General features: G+C 34.7%; 1 protein-coding gene across 1 annotated transcript in view; it reads left to right on the top strand.

The window, feature by feature from the left end:
* The window catches only part of LOC132561742 (uncharacterized), a 35,166-nt gene extending 27,977 nt beyond the window's left edge, over window positions 1–7,189 (top strand). Inside the window, exons 22-25 of the mRNA XM_060226443.1 lie at window positions 3,381–3,515; window positions 4,482–4,615; window positions 6,182–6,358; window positions 7,026–7,189. Of these exons, the coding sequence (XP_060082426.1) occupies window positions 3,381–3,515; window positions 4,482–4,615; window positions 6,182–6,358; window positions 7,026–7,131 (552 nt within the window). The 3' untranslated portion in view covers window positions 7,132–7,189. The remainder of the gene's footprint in view (window positions 1–3,380; window positions 3,516–4,481; window positions 4,616–6,181; window positions 6,359–7,025) is intronic.
* The last annotated feature ends 14,479 nt before the right edge of the window (window positions 7,190–21,668 follow it).

Consider the following 21,668-nt stretch of genomic DNA (forward strand, 5'->3'; position numbering starts at 1 on the left):
ATTTCCCTATAAGGGATAAATACCTGGATGTTGTCATTGATCGACGACGTTTGATTTGTCTGAGTCACCTCCTTGTTTTCCCTATAAGGGATAAATACCTGGATGTTGTCATATAAGGGATAAATACCTGGATGTTGTCGACGACGTTTGATTTGTCTGAGTCACCTCCTTGTTTCCCTATAAGGGATAAATACCTGGATGTTGACGACGTTTGATTTGTCTGAGTCACCTCCTTGTTTTCCCTATAAGGGATAAATACCTGGATGTTGTCATTTGTTGTCACCTCCTTGTTTTCCCTATAAGGGATAAACTGGATGTTGTTTGATTTGTGATTTGAGTCACCTCCTTGTTTTCCCTATAAGGGATAAATACCTGGATGTTGTCATTGATCGACGACGTTTGATTTGTCTGAGTCACCTCCTTGTTCCCTATAAGGGATAAATACCTGGATGTTGTCATTGATCGACGACGTTTGATTTGTCTGAGTCACCTCCTTGTTTTCCCTATAAGGGATAAATACCTGGATGTTGTCATTGATCGACGACGTTTGATTTGTTTGATTTGTTTTCTATAAGGGATAAATACCTCATTGATCGACGACGTTGTCTGAGTCACCTCCTTGTTTCCCTATAAGGGATAAATACCTGGATGTTGTCATTGATCGACGACGTTTGATTTGTCTGAGTCACCTCCTTGTTTTCCCTATAAGGGATAAATACCTGGATGTTGTCATTGATCGACGACGTTTGATTTGTCTGAGTCACCTCCTTGTTCCCTATAAGGGATAAATACCTGGATGTTGTCATTGATCGACGACGTTTGATTTGTCTGAGTCACCTCCTTGTTTTCCCTATAAGGGATAAATACCTGGATGTTGTCATTGATCGACGACGTTTGATTTGTCTGAGTCACCTCCTTGTTTCCTATAAGGGATAAATACCTGGATGTTGTCATTGATAACGTTTGATTTGTCTGAGTCACCTCCTTGTTTCCTATAAGGGATAAATACCTGGATGTTGTCATTGATCGACGACGTTTGATTTGTCTGAGTCACCTCCTTGTTTCCCTATAAGGGATAAATACCTATGTTGTCTATAAGGGATAAATACCTGGATGTTGTCATTGATCGACGACGTTTGATTTGTCTGAGTCACCTCCTTGTTCCCTATAAGGGATAAATACCTGGATGTTGTCATTGATCGACGACGTTTGATTTGTCTGAGTCACCTCCTTGTTTCCCCTATAAGGGATAAATACCTGGATGTTGTCATTGATCGACGACGTTTGATTTGTCTGAGTCACCTCCTTGTTCCCTATAAGGGATAAATACCTGGATGTTGTCATTGTCATCTATAAGGGATAAATACGACGTTTGATTTGTCTGAGTCACCTCCTTGTTTCCCCTATAAGGGATAAATACCTGGATGTTGTCATTGATCGACGACGTTTGATTTGTCTGAGTCACCTCCTTGTTTTCCCTATAAGGGATAAATACCTGGATGTTGTCATTGATCGACGACGTTTGATTTGTCTGAGTCACCTCCTTGTTTTCCCTATAAGGGATAAATACCTGGATGTTGTCATTGATCGACGACGTTTGATTTGTCTGAGTCACCTCCTTGTTTCCTATAAGGGATAAATACCTGGATGTTGTTATTGATCGACGACGTTTGATTTGTCTGCGTCACCTCCTTGTTCCCTATAAGGGATAAATACCTGGATGTTGTCATTGATCGACGACGTTTGATTTGTCTGAGTCACCTCCTTGTTCCCTATAAGGGATAAATACATGGATGTTATTTCGGTTTCTGATTTGACTCTGTTGTACCGGATTCTTAATTTGTGTTGAAAGGTGTTAAAAACTTGTTTTTTGTGGTACAATCTGTGTGATAAATGCTAATATTGAAAGTAAATAACTCCAATATGCATCGTGTCGACGACTTACCTTAACGGAATGGGTGTGAATCATATCCTTGTAGTCGTTGTCACTGTTTTACGTTTCACTGAACAGCTGTATGATGCGGTCAAATGGCATGGCCATGTTGTATCTTATTCTGAGTTTGTATAGGAGAGTACGATTCGTGGTTTTTTGAATAGATAACATTTCTAGAAATGTTCAGTAATCAGTTGTTTGAACTGATTTACTTTTTTTTAAATACATCAAACAGCATATTCAAAAGGAATTTGGAATTATCGTTTTAAGGGCGACAATGTTCTTTGATCATATCTTTTTGTTTAATTACCTTTAAGATGTATAATCATGAAACAAATGCATCAAATCAATCAATGTTTAGAGAAATATAAGTTTCCAATTCTCTGCTTCTATGAATATGTTATTGACAAAGGAAAAATAAATGCTTGGAATATTTCACATTATGCTGGGCAGAATTAAAATCATGAACAAGTGTATGTCTAGAATTGTATCACTTATTAAGATCGACCTTTGTGTCTGATATCACCAGTAGCATAACTATGACGTATTTGTTGCCATGGATACAATGCTATTAAATATAGACTGACAATTGTGGCGCGGTCGCAGGTTGGAAATAGAAACTGATAAAGAGACTGAACTTGATATTACTAATCTTCTTGCAGGGATTGACCAAGGATATCTCGTATATATAGTCATTATTATTTGCTTAAATTTCCAGTTCACTAAACGTAATTTCTATAGAGGAAAAACCTTCCTATGAATATATAAATATTACCATTGGCTTAGGTTCCAAATAAAACATCATTCGAAGATTGTGTAGATAAATGACACTCAAGTGAAAAAAGTCTTTTGATACCATTTAGAATTAGATACATTAAAACCCAATAATGAATTAAACTGCATTATACAGCTCCTCGTAATTCTGTGACACAGAGATGATGTTACGGGCTTAAATTGTTGAAACTGAAGAATGGAGTGGAGGAAATGATACAAAACAAATAAGGATAAAATAAATTTCATTAGCCCCATACCATTTTTTCGATAAATTACGTTATTTTCACACATCTGATAAGCAGATAGTCAGGTACACTTTGAATAAGTATAAGAATAAAAAGTGGGATGCAGGTTACAGGAAACCTCGAGGTCTACTTGCAATGCCTGCCCTCATCACGAAAACATACAACTGAACCCAATCTTTGTTGTTTACAGCCTATCTGTCTGTTAAAACCATTTCCGCTGCATCCTCCGACATTATTAATTGATTTCCAATTGTCCGTGTAAAGATAAATTTTGACATAATATTTTATATATTCCTTAAAATATCGAATCCGTTGTAATACAGGCATATTATGTTTACTGGATATAAGTCATTGTTTTAGTGTAATAATAAATAAAACGTGTTGATTACGGAAACCATTTGGTTGACCTCTGTATTCTTCACTTTTAGGTGTGGCATCACTGTGTCCGTTTTACGGATAATAGTGTACCAGTAACGTTAGGAGACAACCTGGAATCAAGTCGGGTATTCATCACTGTTAGTACCGCAGCTATTGGAACAGTAGTCAACTATAAACGGAAAGACGTAAGTATTTCAAACCCTCAAAACACATAAAATAATATACCTTCATTTTGTTATATATGGGAGTCTGAAGTTGGTTCCCAGTTAACAATAGTTAACTATAAACGGACAGATTTAAGTATTTTGTTATATGTTATATGGGAGCCTGAAGTTGGTTCCCAGTTAACAATAGTTAACTATAAACGAACAGACGTATTAAAAAAAAAAAACCTCAAAAGACATAAAATAATATACCTTCATTTTGTTATATTCATAGGAGTCTGAAGTTGGTTCCCAGTTCCTAGTTCCTAATACAGTTTAAGAAAAACTGGAGCTGGGAATAGATCCGAGAACCGTGTTAGCTTCAATGGGACTGGGAACTCGATCCTAGTTCGGTGTAATATTAGTATGATATTAAGTAAATTCGGTACAATAATCGAGCTCACAAACTTCCAGTTACAGTTTCGTTTTAGCTAAAACGGAACTAGGATCTTGTTCTCAGTTCCATTTTTCTTAAACGGAACTCAAATATGGAACTAGGAACTGGTTGTCAACTTCAGGCTCCCTTTATTTTTCAGAAAATACGGTGTTTTAGCAAAACATGTCATTTGATGCGTGATCTTTCTGTTTTGGTTAGTTTTACTTTACAAAACAAGTATTAACGGCATATAAATAATTAATTCTGATTGGCTAACACATTGCTGGAGCTTTTTCCCTCACAAAAGAACAAATTGCAGTTAATAACAATATATAATGAGAAATGCGCAGATTAATTTTTAGATATCTCGAGTTATGGAGATGGTTTCCCTAAGTATGAATTATCCTTTGTCTGCATGAAAAATAAACTTTTAAGAGCTTGGACATATATTATACAATAGTATACTATTAAATATCATATTATATATTATTATTATATCCACTGGTCTCTCAACATGGAATATAACACTCAATAGATATGGTATCAAACATTAATCATATTGTGTTTTATAGAAATTCAACATAAACATAGAACTGGATGATTCTGGTGTGACCATCACCGAGAGTATTGTGGGCAATGAAGAAAAACTGTTCACTACATCGAATAACGAAGATAGATGGATGACCCTCCTAATAGAAGATTTAACGTACGTTTTATCGCTTAATGTCATACCAACAGGTGACCTTGTAATACAGAGATAACGTAATATTAACAGGTGGTCTTGTGATACGGTGATAACTTGATATTAACAGAATGTCTTGTGATTCAGTGATAACGTGATATTAACATGTGATCTTGTGATGAAGTGATAACGTGATATTAACAGGTGGTCTTGTGATACGGTGATAACTTGATATTAACAGGTTGTCTTGTGATGCAGTGATAACGTGATATTAACAGGTGGTCATGTGATTCAGTGATAACGTAATATTAACAGGTGGTCTTGTGAAACGGTGATAACTTGATATTAACAGGTTGTCTTGTGATGTAGTGATAACGTGATATTAACAGGTGGTCATGTGATTCAGTGATAACGTGATATTAACAGGTGGTCTTGTGAAACGGTGATAACTTGATATTAACAGGTTGTCTTGTAATGCAGTGATAACGTGATATTAACATGTGATCTTGTGATGTAGTGATAACGTGATATTAACAGGTGGTCTTGTGAAACGGTGATAACTTGATATTAACAGGTTGTCTTGTAATGCAGTGATAACCTGATATTAGCAGGTGGTCGTTATATAGTGATAACGTGATAACTCCGGATGTTTAATTCCACAAGTCCTGAAGCAACATGTGCGACTAATATGAGTTGAGGTCATGTGACATTTTAATGACATAAATCTTAATGGCTAAGATTGGTTCTCTGTTGTTTTACAAGCTTTACATTATTAACGGACTGTCATTTCCCGATTTAGCCAAATCTAGTGCATTATTATATTAGTTATATATTTGAAAAGAGGAAAATGTAACATACCATTTTGGAATAAAAACGTGTACACCTGTACGATGATGTCAATACATCACACATTCTACGGAAATACTCCTTTATATTCTTTTTTTTTCTTCTGTCTGTAATATCGTATTTGAAAATCGTCTGAAAATGAGAAATCAGTATAGATTACAGATTTATGTATCAAATACCATCAAAACAAATCCTTGTTTTGCCAATTCTGCTCTTTCTCATATTTCTTAGTATTCTCGATTTAACTTTACAGCTTTGTATTTGTTTTATGTTCTATGCATGTGATGTAATTGATGTAATATTTGTGTCTTGATAAAGGGGCAGGTTGCCTCGAAAATTTGACAATTCACTTGTCTGTACTGTCGTTATTACTTAATTGATTATATATATATATATATATACATATATAAATAACTAGAACATAACATCGTTATCATTTGGGGTGTCGGGTGTCGGTATGGTAAAAATTCGCCTATCTTCTCGAAGTATTGGACGAAAAAAGGTATAGATTCACCTGTAAGACCAAGAGGGTTTTCTCCAGGCACTACAGTATCCTTCTACATCTGGACCAACAACAGTGATTAGTATCAATTGTAATAACTTGTTTCGAAATTGTTGTGCAACAAATGAAATGTATACCTATTTGATTAAAGTAAGTGCTTAATTAGGGTACATACTTTTCGAGCTGTTGTTACTGCATACGGGTATTCAAAAGGTAAGATTTAGATATTTTTTATCTTGAAGGGACAAAGTGAAAGTTACTCTGAATGGGACGTCAGTGACACTTCAACATAAACAGAAAGGATGGTTTGCTACGGGAGATGACAGTTCCTCGGTATATCAGATCACTATCGGAGGAGAGGAGGGCGATGACCTGGCCACGTTTGATGGGGGAATAGCACGTGTTATTGTCAATGACGTGTAAGTATGACGTCACTATCTATTTTAAGCAAGTCTTTTATAAAGTTTATTAACCAATTATCACCAGAAACAAATTATTGTCGTGTTGATTAAAAAAAAATGTTAATATTCGATTTTGCTCAAATAATACTAATTTAGTATACGAATTGTTGATGAAGTTTAGTATTATTTGATATTAAAAATAAGTGAACAGAAAATTATGACAGGTTTTTAATTCCAAAATTAATAGCCACAAATCAGGTAGCAGCGTATGTCATCTTCTAATTGTTCTACTTAGTCAGAACTGTGGAACAGAATAGCCCGGTGTGGCATTTAAAAAAAACCGATATACTGTTGTAATGTTCATGTCTAAATTTCATCTTATTGATACGGGAATTGGTATCTCATACCCCATGGACCTGATATTGTCTTCAGATTCAGACAATCGTATGTATTCAACCATGTTGGTAAGAAATTTAGCTAAAAAAGTGACATTACAAATACCTACTTTAGCGGCGAGTTTTAAAGTTCTAACTATGAAAATGAAATGTTTAAATTGGATTTGTATATAAACATTTTTTTTCCTGTTCAAACATTTTCTTTTTTCTAAAGCTGAGATTCTGTACTGTTAGAATTATCAATCTAATTAACACATGTTAATACCATGTTTTCGTTTCCTCTCTGATAGGTTGAAAGACCTTGCTTCATCTGCAGATGTTCACAACCTCCTTGGATGTGAAAAACTCATTCCTGAGTTACCGGAAATGGAGAAAGACATGAAACCTGTATGTTGATATTGTCCTACCATGTAAAATACAGTGTGTACAGCTAATACCATCTCCAAGGGGAGGAGACAGGATCAAAACATCATTCGGATTCCTGAAATGGTTATTCCAAAATATATATCAATGACCATGATGGATATCTAAACATATAATACTAAACCTGGATTGATATTGGACGTGTAACATAATTACTATTCATTATTGATTAATATTTTATTACCTGATATGATCCGTCTATTTTCCAATAGCTGCGTTATTCAATCAAAGTATTCTTTTGCAAATTCATATATTGGTGTAACATTTAATTTTCACTTGTTAGGCGTAATAAGGATTTGTCTGGCCCCTATTATAAGGCACGGAAAAAGGACACCTATTGTCGCACTTGTATTCTAGCACAATACTCTCCCCTCCCAAAGCCATATAGCTAAAATATGTATATTTAACCTTTTAAGTATTTTCATATTTTAATGCATAATTTAACATTTAGATATCTACCACAAAAATTGCCATTCGGATATGTTCTTATGAAACACGAATATACATTTAATAGAATCTGTGTGAATTCATTCTTTATATATATATTAATTTTACTGTGTGATTGTCATAGCTTTCACCAAATTGATTTAGCAACAGGTGTACATGTAATGGTGCTGTTGGTGGGATGTTTTACGTGGATCAATAGCCTTTAAATGTGATTGTATTGGTGTTAAATGATGTTATAAACTTCCCTTTTAATTCAGACTGACTGCTGAGTGAATACATAAAACTTCAGCAGTTTGACAAACGTGACAAACACGACATAATTCAAGGATGGTTGTAGAACGTCCAAAAGATTGTGTGATCACGCGTTTACAAATTAAACCGGTGTTAATTGCTACAGTTCTTTTGCCTACATAAATTGATTATAATACAAAGATACATTTACTCTGGACCCAGTGTAATTGATAATTATCAGGATTGATGGAGAAGAACTAACTTTCTTTAAACAATGAAAAGCTACGTCCGAAGGTCAAATGTTGATGTTTCCTAATTCAAATACGAGTAAGATTTTCAAGAAAATCTACTTCATTTTTAAACATCTAGGTTTTCAATGATAAAGAAAGAGAGCTTTCAGTTTTATTCAAGAATTCGTGAATGTATGTACTGTCTTTATCAGTATGAGTATTAGTATGATAGCAATAAGTGGACTGCGACACGAATCATTCCTTGAAACGAATATCAGTTTATTGTTTGAGAACACCACGAGACAGACATCAAATTTTTTTTATTTTAATTGTGAAAGAAAGCGATAGGAATACTCACAGAGGTGAATATACAGCGACTGGTTCTTCGGTGAAAACGCAAAAAGTTCAAAAATATTGTTTATCATATACCGTCAGTGAATAAAGCATTTGCATATCATGTATGTTTTCAATTGTTTTCAATTCAACAAACAATATGTGGCAGGATATGTAATCAATGCGATGATACAACCTTACAAATAATGGCGTGTAAACATTTCTGATTGTACTCTTTGCTCCCAGTGGAAATTAATGATTTTGTACCATCGATTCATCACACACTGTAGATATCTTGGTCCATAATTAGTCTTCAAGCTGGCTGGCAAAATCTTCTATGCTGTGAAATCAGATATTTTCGGGGGACTCCATCTACGTGTTTTTTTCTCTCGTTTATAAAATACTAGTTTGTGAACATTTGATTCCGTGGATAAATTTAGATGCATTATGTGCTTATACTATATTAAACACTTCGTGAACATATGATTCCGTTGAATAAAAGAACCCTAGAAATGAACGACTATTAAATTCTCCACAATCATAATGATTTCACAGTCTTTGTTATAATTAATTTTAATAACTGTACATATGTAGGGTGAAATATTACAAAACGTCAAACTTACAGTTAATGAATGTACATATAAACAAACGTAACTTCAATACCAGTAGACCCAAAGATCAAGATCACGGCGTCCACTTTCAAACGCTAAAATAATGTTACCAACAATTTTGTGTGTATGCGTATAAATTAAGCACTCTTTTCCCACCTTGTTAGTAAATATGTAATTTTTGTGTTTTTGTCATCGTCAGGTCATTGTTTTGTCGTTGGTTGTAATGCTTACTTTAAAATTTTCACTTATCTTTTCTTATCTTATAAGCTATCTGCTAGCTGCAGACAGCGGTACCGGAAATCGTAATATTGCGAACCAGTAGTTAATATAAAGCGTGTCCCTGAATTCCATATCAGACTTGTCAATACCTTCTTCTTATCAAAAGATAAGACACCTCAAAACATCTCACAGTTAAATCTAAGAACTTGACAAAGGCTTTGTGACTTGTTTTCATAATCTCTAATTTCTTTCGTGAAAACAAGCAAGATCAGCTGTGTATATGTTCTACTGGCAATTATCATATGTTTTTAACATGTTGATAATATTATCATGTTCACAGCCATCTTATAGACTTTGAATGAACTATTTAGCTGTATACATATTGTATTCTATAAGCTATTTGCATTTGGAAATAAAGAAATTGAAACTTGAGGGTACAGTTAACTTCCTTTGTTATCTCTATTGTCTGTAGGAACATCAAACTCAACGAGGGTATCAACAGTCAGAAATTCGATTTTGTTTTTCTGATTTCGTCATAAGCTTATTCGTTCCCACATGTATATCTGTAGTCTATTAAAAAACTAAATTTCACCAGGTCAAGATGAGAATTGCTTTTTTTCAATAAATCAGAAGAGAAGAAAAATTTGACATATGTATTTTTAGAATCATATATGAAATAATATTCGAAGAAATTTCTGTCTATATATTCTGGTGTATCAAAAAACAAAATATGGTGTTTTGTCAAAGACGATTAAAAAAGAAAAATAGTCCAAAAGATTAAAAATACATTGAGAGAAATGACGACAAATGTTTGTACATCGAACATTTGTTCTAATGGAGAATTTATAAAATAATCACATCCAGCTGATGTATAAAAAAATAAAAATATAAAAAAAATTGTTACAGGACTGAATTTCTTTCAGTTTTTCAACATTACATATATACATTCCATGGTCTTGCTGATTCCAGCTGTACAGAGACGTGAACCGATTTAACAGAATTCTGTGATTCATATGAAAGTGGTATCATCTTACAGTCACACTATACAGAGCTATAATATCAATTATCTCCCTTCGACTGTATCGCCTTCATAACATGGTGCACATAAGGTAGAAGTATGAACACAATATCACCGTTGTCAGTAAAGATACTGCTATCTTATACCTTGCGTACTCATTAATATATATATATACATATATATGTTTTGTGGAGAATCTGACTTGTGAACGCGTTGATATGATATTTTCGCACCAAAGGTATCCTGTATACGTCTGTAAAGTCTCATCCAATTATTATTGTTATTATTCTGATCATTACATATGAGCCTAGTGTTGAATATGTATTTGTACACGAAATTAATTCTAATAAAATAGGAAATAAGACAAGAGGCCCAGGGGGCCTGTATCGCTCACCTGGATCTTTATGACCGAAATTACTATTTCTGTGCATATGTTCCACAGTAGATGCTTAAAGCAATATGGCAAATGACACCATATGGGTTCTGTCCCTAAGTAGTCAGCCCCATCATCTGTGCAATGTTGAAATGAAACTTTCTTATGATGTTTCAAGTTAAATATAATTGATAGCTTTCTTTTAATCAGGGAAAGAATATGGTCACACAATATAGCACAAAAACTCTTGGTTATAGCTGGACGGATGACCCAGGATAGCAGAAGCTTACTTGCCCTTTAGATCATTGTTTACAAACACAGATACAGCATATTTGAGACTTGCACAAGTCAACAATATATAGCAACGATTAAATATAAAGACAGGAAAAATTAAGGTACATGTAATTATAAACCATAACCCTAACTCAAAACCAATAATAAAACGTTTCATGCATATCATTAGTGATGTCACCATGGTCTGTTAAGCCCCGGTTACTGGAGATATACTGAAAACAGTTTACTGTAGGCCTATAATCACTGCATAGCAAATGGGATCAACTTAGAATTTCATATCTATTTATGCTATAATTATGAAGAATCTTAAATCAAAATGACGCTCTTGCAATTATCTTTCCGATCATGTTTTCTGTATTTTAATGCTGTGAATAGAACATAAGTAATTGGCTAACATGTAGTTTTTCACATTACTCAGCTCAAGCCTCTCAGACCTCCAGAGGGCTTGGCCTAATCTATTTTTGGAACAGTGTGACATCACTGTGTAAGGTCTTTATAATTTATTCCAAATTATGCCAAGAAAATTCCCAGCCAAATATATTCCTTTAATAAGTCATTGGACGGGTCTTCATATTTGTATATAAGCCTTTGTGAAACTTTTACTGGCCAAATATGATAGCCTTTGGTCAATCAGAAGTTGGTAATAATTTGACCAAATTTAGCCCCAGTAACCTTAAATATTTTGTTAAGCAGAAGTTGTTCAAAGGTTTAACACATCTGACTGTTTTGACCTTGACTTTGGGGTTAAGGTCATTTCTTTTTGCAAACTATCTTGGATATTTTGGAAGAAGTCGTTTAAAGGTTTTCCAATATTTGACCTCTGTGACCTTGAATATGGGTCAAGGTTATTTTTCGCAAAGTTTGTTTTGGCTTCATCAAATGAACCTTTCAGCCAAATGTGATAACTCTACGCCTTTCGGTATTTCAGAAGAAGTTGTCTAAATGAAAAGTTGATGGACGAAGGACGGACGGACGACGGACAGACGGACGACGGACGCCGCGCTGTGGCATAAGTTCACTTTGCCCTTATAAAACGGAAGACATCATTACTGCACGGCCTTTACCAGCGAAAGATCAAACAACGTGAAAATCAAAAGTAAAAATATTAGGTGGTATCGGTGAGTGATCTCTATAGTGTTCGGTTTTGTGCTCTGAAATTGCAACGCCACGCTAAAAGGAACGTTTTTTAAATTTTTGAATAACAATCCTGGATACATCCTAACTAATCCGAAGTCTGTAGGATCTAACCAATAACTTCAGTCGATTGAATGTTAATAACATTGTAGGTCTGTAATTCGTATTTTGAAACATTTTGATACATTGTATATAATTACATATTACGTTGTATGTATATTATGACGAGAAAGGCAAGCTTAGATGCATTGATATTTGACATGAAAATTGACCATTTAAGATGTCAACCTTGAGAGTTATATGTTTTTAAAACTTGTCTCTAGATGATGCTATGTTGGTGAAAATAATCTCGGTGTCTTTTCTGCATATTTATGAAATTAGATCAATATATTTTTCAATTCTGGGGACTGAAAAAAAAACTTACCGAAACTGGAAACGTACACTACAGGATCGTAGGCAGTTGGTTTTTTTAAATGTCAAATTGGAAGCATACTGTTTGGAGCCCTAGGATACAAATTACGAATATGTTATAAACTGTGAACATTTTTTTCCCAAAAATATTCGTAATTTATATCCTAGGCTCCAAACAGTATGTTTGTTAGAAGTCCTCGAATTTTACATAAATTTGACAAATATTTTTTTAAAATTATGAATACGAATTTCCAATAAAATCGGATAATATCATTTGACAATGTATGCCATGTTTTAGTTCATACTTGATTGCCGGGGTTTGCCGTTACCTGTATGTCATGTTTTAGTTAATACTTGATTGCCGGGGTTTGTTGTTACCTGCATGTCATGTTTAGTTCATACTTGATTGCCGGGGTTTGTTGTTACCTGTATGTCATGTTTTAGTTCATACTTGATTGCCAGGGCTTGTTGTTACCTGCATGTGATGTTTAGTTCATACTTGATTGCCGGGGTTTGTTGTTACCTGTATGTCATGTTTTAGTCCATACTTGATTGCCGGGGTTTGCCGTTACCTGTATGTCATGTTTTAGTTCATACTTGATTGCCAGGGTTTGTTGTTACCTGTATGTCATGTTTTAGTTCATACTTGATTGCCAGGGTTTGTTGTTACCTGTATGTCATGTTTTAGTTCATACTTGATTGCCGGGGTTTGCCGTTACCTGTATGTCATGTTTTAGTTCATACTTGATTGCCAGGGTTTGCCGTTACCTGTATGTCATGTTTTAGTTCATACTTGATTGCCGGGGTTTGTTGTTACCTGTATGTCATGTTTTAGTTCATACTTGATTGCCAGGGTTTGTTGTTACCTGTATGTCATGTTTTAGTTCATACTTGATTGCCGGGGTTTGCCGTTACCTGTATGTCAAGTTTTAGTTTATACTTGATTGCCGGGGTTTGTTGTTACCTGTATGTCATGTTTTAGTTCATACTTGATTGCCAAAGTTTGTTGTTACCTGCATGTCATGTTTTAGTTCATACTTGATTGCCGGGGTTTGCAGTTACCTGTATGTCATGTTTAGTTCATATTTGATTGCCGGGGTTTGTTGTTATCTGTATGTCATGTTTTAGTTCATACTTGATTGTCAGGGTTTGCCGTTACCTGCATGTCATGTTTTAGTTCAAACACGTGCATTTGACTTTCATTAGGTTCTTTTTGTTTAACTAAAGTGCTGGTGCAACTCCCAAGTTAGATTTTAAAATTATTTGGATCCATTTGATTTACCTTATTCGCTCATCGATTTCATTATTTAGGTCCCTAACATCACTGACAAGTCCCAAAGGACGAAACAGCTGTTTGTTGTAGCATCACTGACAAGTCCTAGAAGGACGAAATAGCTGTTTGTTGTAGCATCACTGTCAAGTCCTAGAAGGACGAAACAGCTGTTTGTTGTAGCATCACTGACAAGTCCTAGAAGGACGAAATAGCTGTTTGTTGTAGCATCACTGTCAAGTCCTAGAAGGACGAAATAGCTGTTTGTTGTAGCATCACTGACGAGTCTTAGAAGGACGAAATAGCTGTTTGATATAACATCACTGACGAGTCCTATAAGGACGGAACAGCTGTTTGTTGTAGCATCACTGACGAGTCTTAGAAGGACGAAATAGCTGTTTGATATAACATCACTGACGAGTCCTAGAAGGACGAAACAGCTGTATGGTGTAGCTTCAGTGACGAGCCCTAAGAGGACGAAACAGATGTATGTTGCAATTTAATGTATTATCTCGCTCTGCTGTATCGAACTTTTAATTTGTATTGAAATATACTATTAACTTGTATGTATTGTTTCACTATCGTTGATGCCTGGGTTATCGTATGTTCATCAAATCTATAATGTATTCATATCCTCAATGTTATCTTATTCATCCACTTTGATAGAAAACTTTACTGCTTAGCTTTGATCATTGAAGTAACCGAGACATATTGTAAGTGTTTAAAAAAGAAGCGGAACTATTTATCTGTATGATACATGTACTTTCCCCAAGTAGAGAAACTGGTGTCATCTAGTCCTTATCCTTCTTCACAATATTCTGTGTTCCTATGTGAACTCCGTGCTGTGAGTGGTGATACAACATTGGACGGGGCTCGGTGTTGATGGCCCCGCCCTTCTGACTTTGACAGGCGGACATTAGAAGATAGACATGTAAATGATGAAATCTCTTGATGACAATACCTTCGTCCAGTTCGGTGTTATGACTGGACCCCAACTGACTAATATCTGAGGACGACATACCTAGTATGCCGGAACATGTCAACAATTAAATTCTACTGGTAATCTGCTTGTTGTCTGGTGCTGTCTACAATGTATTATCATAACTAACAAACCACTCTTCATGTCCCACTTGCTTTCATTTTCATACAAGACTAAATTTATCGAAAGGTTATCAAAACAAAGATATTGCTATGTCCTTCACTGTCACTTCTGGATAAATCAACGATATTTTGTCATATCGACCGTGTCCAACGGCTTTCCAACAAGCCGCACGATAAATGTTATGTTTCGATTTTCTTGTTGTACATTTTCATTTCCAGCGTGTATTGTCCCTGTTTCTCAGACAACGTACATCCGCATTTGATTCGGTATTCAACGATGTGTTCCCGATATCACAACCTCCGTGCAAGATGTCGGCAGCCGACAGACAAAATCTCACAACATAAGGTTTCGAGGGATGAAGGTTAAACACAACTACTGAGAATTTTTTTTACTTTTGTCAAGAAATGGTCACATTGGGAAATATTCGCTTGAAGTAGAGCGATATTGATTGCGCTTATTGATGGATTAACCAAGATGTAAAATGGTCAGCAACGACGCAGATTACGCTTTTCCTTCCAGGATAATCTTAGAATTAAGATTCTGTTGCTATTCTCTTTATTCTTTTTGAATACATTTAAATTTCGACAGCTGTTATTAGAGGTTATAACGGGTTTTAAAAGAAGAAGTTATTGCTGCGAAAAATACATGCAGACAAATCCAAAACTTATCATGTATCCAAGTTTATGTACTTATACGTACTCAACCTAATAAACATAAAAATAAATCTCAAAATTAGTCTTAAATATGGATTTAGGGTTTTATCTTTTTATGTTTCCTGAAAGTCAGAAACAATATAAGATTGCACAAAAGCTTCTATACGCCATGTCCTCTCTCATAACTGTCAAAATCAAGACAAGGTAGGAAGGATGATTATCAAGTATTTATAATTTTGTATATATTCATTTGTTTTGTCTAGTATGCTCTTCATGGGTAGACTTACCTTAACTAAATATTGAGGTGGAATGTAGCACAGCAATCCTCCTTTTTCCGGAAATTATAAGCATACCTTATCAATGTTTGCAATATTTTGACAAGGATCCATCAATAACCAGTAAATGTTTTTGTTTTCCTTGCATGTATTAAAATTACAGAATGTTGTTTCAATTGTAGCTACATGTTTGTACTTGAAGCAATCGGAACCGTACATATACTTCACGATGATCAAAGAAGAATTTGAACAAACTGTTATATACAAATAAGAATAAAAATTAATAAATGATCATAAAAATCGATCATAAATTCACTTATTCCCATATTACTGTGTCGGGAAACACAAACTAGGACCGAACAAGAAAACAAATAATGATTAAAACCAGAAAATAAAAGTTAAGCGAAATATACGTTCAGTTTTACACGATAACCAGCCTTGTTGTAAAACACTTGATGCATATCCGTGTTTTAATAAGATTCGTGATCAATGTCGTGTATTGTACTTATGTGTAACGTCATCAGGTTGTTGTTGTTGTTGTTGTTGATGATGATGATTGTATGTAAATAATAAAGAATAGTGACGTAACTTTTAAACAAACAGTAACGCTACAGACCGGGAACAGGAAGTATGATGTTGTAACTTATTGGAGGAAAAAGCTGTGTGATGTATATAGATATACACTCTTATTTCAACTTTTAAATTTGATGTACAGCAATCGTTTATCATTATCATTCCCCGATGTTCTGGAAATCTTACAATATCTAGTGACACGTATATACCACTATCTACAATTACGTACGTTATCATTCATAGATCATCCTACAAGTCTCTACAATTATTCTGTTAGAGATATTCACCTTTAAGCTCCTTTCTTCTCATCTTACTTTCGTTTCTTTCATGTTATTGCGAGTAAACATTCGTTGATACGTTTCATGTTTTCTGTACTAAATCAAAATAGAAAATCAATACGTAAATCTTAGTTTTCCCGACTTAGGTAATTCTGTGTTGATCGTGAAAAATAATCGTCACATAAAAGTGATCCCTGGAGCGAGAGATTTACATCTAATTTGGTTGGGGACCAGAAACATTTATAACCACAGAGAGAGACTTATATCTAGTTGTGATGGGGACCAGAAACATATATAAACACAGAGACTTACATCTACTTCGGTTGGGGACCAGAAACATATATAAACACAGTGAGAGAGAATTAAATCTGGTTTGGTTCGTGATCAGAAACATATATAAACACAGAGAGACTCACATCTAGTTGGGTTGGAGACCAGAAACATATATAAACACAGAGGGAGACTTACATCTAGTTGGGTTGTAGCCCGGAAACATATATATACACACAGAGAGACTTACATCTAATTAGGTTGGAGACCAGAAACATATAAACACACAGAGAGACTTACATCTAGTTGGGTTGGAGACCAGAAACATATATAAACACAGAGAGAGACTTACATCTAGTTGAATTGGAGACCAGAAACATATAAAAACACAGAGAGACTCACGTCTAGTTTGGTTGGAGACCAGAAACATATATAAACACAGAGAGACTTACATCTAGTTCGGTTGGGCACCAGAAAAATATATAAACACAGAGAGAGAGACTCACGTCTAGTTTGGTTGGAGACCAGAAACATACATAAACACAGAAGGAGACTTACATCTAGTTTGGTTGGGGACCAGAAAAATATATAAACACAGAGAAAGACTTACGTCTAATTTGGTTGGAGACCAGAAACATAATAAACACAGAAGGAGACTTATATCTAGTTTGGTTGTATACCAGAAACTTATACTAACACACACACAGAGACATATCGGATGGGGACCAGAAACATAGAAACAGATTCTTACATCTAGTTTGGTTGGGGCCCCGAAACATTTAGAAACACCGAGAGAGACTTACATCTAGTTTGGTTTATGACAAGAAACATATATAAAAACAGAGAGAGACTTACATCTAGTTTAGTTTTTTACCAGAAACATATAAAAACACAGAGAAACTTACATCTAGTTTAGTTTTTTACCAGAAACATATAAAAACACAGAGAGACTTACATCTAGTTTAGTTTTTTACCAGAAACATATAAAAACACAGAGAGACTTACATCTAATTTGGATTTTGACCAGAAATATATATAAACACAGAATGAGACTTAGATCTAGTTCGGTTGGGCACCAGAATCATACATAAACAGATTCTAACATCTGGTTCGGTTGGCGACCAGAAACATATATAAACACAGAGAGAGACTTACATCTTGTTTGCTGGGGTGGAGACCATTAATATATATAAACACAAGGAGAGACTGATATCTAGTTCGGTAGGGCACCAGAAACATATACAAACAGATTCTTACATCTAGTTGGGTTGGCGTTCAGAAACATATATAAACACACAGAGAGACTTACATCTAGTTGGGTTGGCGTTCAGAAACATATATAAACACACAGAGAGACTTACATTTAGTTTGGTTTTTGACCGGAAACATAAATATCACACAGAGAGATTTACATCTAGTTTGGTTGGAGACCAGAAACGTATGTAAACACTGATTCTTACATCTAGTTTGGTTGGGGACCAAAAACATATATAAACACAAAGGGAGACTTACATCTAGTTTGGTTGGGCACCAGAAACTTATACTAACACACACACACACACACACACACACACACACACACACACACACACACACACAGACATATCTACTTCGGATGGGGACCAGAAACATTGAAACAGATTCTTACATCTAGTTTGGTTGGGGCCCCGAAACATTTAGAAACACCGAGAGAGACTTACATCTAGTTTGGTTTGTGACAGGAAACATATGTGAAAACAGAGAGAGACTTACATCTAGTTTAGTTTTTTTACCAGAAACATATAAAAACACAGAGAGACTTACATCTAGTTTAGTTTTTTACCAGAAACATATAAAAACACAGAGAGACTTACATCTAGTTTAGTTTTTTACCAGAAACATATAAAAACACAGAGAGACTTACATCTAGTTTAGTTTTTTACCAGAAACATATAAAAACACAGAGAGACTTACATCTAGTTTAGTTTTTCACCAGAAACATATAAAAACACAGAGAGACTTACATCTAGTTTAGTTTTTTACCAGAAACATATAAAAACACAGAGAGACTTACATCTAGTTTAGTTTTTTTACCAGAAACATATAAAAACACAGAGAGACTTACATCTAGTTTAGTTTTTCACCAGAAACATATAAAAACACAGAGAGACTTACATCTAGTTTGGGTGGGGACCAGAAACATATATAAACACAGAATGAGACTTAGATCTAGTTCGGTTGGGCACCAGAATCATACATAAACAGATTCTAACATCTGGTTCGGTTGGCGACCAGAAACATATATAAACACAGAGAGAGACTTACATCTTGTTTGCTGGGGATGGAGACCATTAATATATATAAACACAAGGAGAGACTGATATCTAGGTCGGTAGGGCACCAGAAACATATACAAACAGATTCTTACATCTAGTTGGGTTGGCGTTCAGAAACATATATAAACACACAGAGAGACTTACATCTAGTTTAGTTTTTTACTAGAAACATATAAAAACACAGAGAGACTTACAACTAATTTGGATTTTGACCAGAAACATATATAAACACAGAATGAGACTTAGATCTAGTTCGGTTGGGCACCAGAATCATACATAAACAGATTCTAACATCTGGTTCGGTTGGCGACCAGAAACATATATAAACACAGAGAGAGACTTACATCTTGTTTGCTGGGGATGGAGACCATTAATATATATAAACACAAGGAGAGACTGATATCTAGTTCGGTAGGGCACCAGAAACATATACAAACAGATTCTTACATCTAGTTGGGTTGGCGTTCAGAAACATATATAAACACACAGAGAGACTTACATCTAGTTTGGTTTTTGACCGGAAACATAAATATCACACAGAGAGATTTACATCTAGTTTGGTTGGAGACCAGAAACGTATGTAAACACTGATTCTTACATCTAGTTTGGTTGGGGACCAAAAACATATATAAACACAAAGGGAGACTTACATCTAGTTTGGTTGGGCACCAGAAACATATATAAACACAGAGAAAGACTTACATCTAGTTTAGTTGGGCACCAGAAACGTATGTAAACACTGATTCTTACATCTAGTTTGGTTGGGGACCAAAAACATATATAAACACAAAGGGAGACTTACATCTAGTTTGGTTGGGCACCAGAAACATATATAAACACAGAGAAAGACTTACATCTAGTTTGGTTGGAGACCAAGAGCTTAAATACACACAGATTCTTACATCTAGTTTGATTGGGGACCAAAAACATATATAAACACAAAGGGAGACTTACATCTAGTTTGGGTAGGGACCAGAAATATATATAACCACAGAGAGAGACTTGAAGCTAGTTGGGTAGGGGACCAGAAACATATATAAACACAGAGAGAGACTTGCATCTAGTTTGGTTGGAGACCAGAAATATATATATAAACACAGAGAGACTTACATCTAGTTTGGTTGGAGACCAGAAACATATATAAACACAGAGAGACTTACATCTAATTTGGTTGGGGACCTGAAACATATTTAAACACTTTTAAAACTATATACTATGTTAATGAGTGTTACACTTGTATCTCAGTGGGTTGTTCATTAACGTTAATCTTTTTATTTTCGATCACAATTCATTTTCAAATGTAAATCAAATGTAAATTTAAACTGCAAAGATTCCTTACAACAACGATCAATTAATAACCTTAACCTATATCTAATCTCTTATTCTAGGTTTGGTTTCTATACGTTTTAAATTAGCAATATTTATAAGGCTGCGCAATTAAAACCAAAAATAGGGAAAAAATGTTTACCATAAAGGTAATTGGTCGATATATTGAACAGATCACAATTATTTCCCGACGTACTCATATTGGAAATACTGTTTATAATTGTAAATGAGGTTACCAAATTACATTTGATATGAAGTGCGACTTCTCTCTCTCTCTATATATATATTGTAATTAGCGTGATGTTAATATTCAAGCTAACGAACAAGTCACGCGGAGCTTAATACATGTACTTTTAGAATTTCAAGTCAATTCAAAATCATCAAAGGTTGTGTTTTACTTCAGTTAACATCTCCATTCAATAGGGTTCGTTACATTTTACATTTTTAAATTATGAAATAAACCGAAACATAAAAATGGCAATTGAAATTGACATTAAGCTAACAATTCACGGTGATGGTGTTTCCGTGTCTATAACTTCACACAGTACATCTGTCGCCATCAATTCATATACGAACAAGGTTGTCACCTATCTGTTTCTATTGTCGGTGTGTTGGTATAACATATATCTCATGTTGATACAGATATTCTCCATCGTTTGTGTGTACTATAACACAAGTATCTGGCAAAGAACTTACCACGTGCATTCCTTGGTGCGGTTGTGAGTCATCGTCCTTGGCTTGCGTCTAACCACAACCCCGGATGAAGTACAAAATATCAACAGTGCATTACACATTTTGTGAAAATGGTTTTGTGGTTAGCCAACCAATCGACGTGTTTTGTTATTTTAACGTAAATTACATCGCTGGTTGAGTAAACATTACGTAAACAAGTGTCTGCACAGCCATTACTGTACACACTAATTCATGTATCGGAATTCTCTTCACAATCAATTGTATAAAATTATTTGTTATATATATCATACATTGTTATACATATCACTGTACAAATGTATTTCATATTTAAATAAACCCAACATCATTCCCCATCCTATGATGATGTCATGCCTATTTTTAACCAGTTTCTGTTTGTGTCTGCTTCAATAACACATTTTTATTTGTTTATGTCAATACGTTATCAAATTTGAAG

This window comes from Ylistrum balloti, unplaced genomic scaffold (assembly GCF_031769215.1).
Source record: "Ylistrum balloti isolate Yb309-2 unplaced genomic scaffold, AGI_CSIRO_Ybal_v1 Utg371274, whole genome shotgun sequence".
In the NCBI taxonomy this organism is placed as follows: Eukaryota; Metazoa; Mollusca; class Bivalvia; order Pectinida; family Pectinidae; genus Ylistrum; species Ylistrum balloti.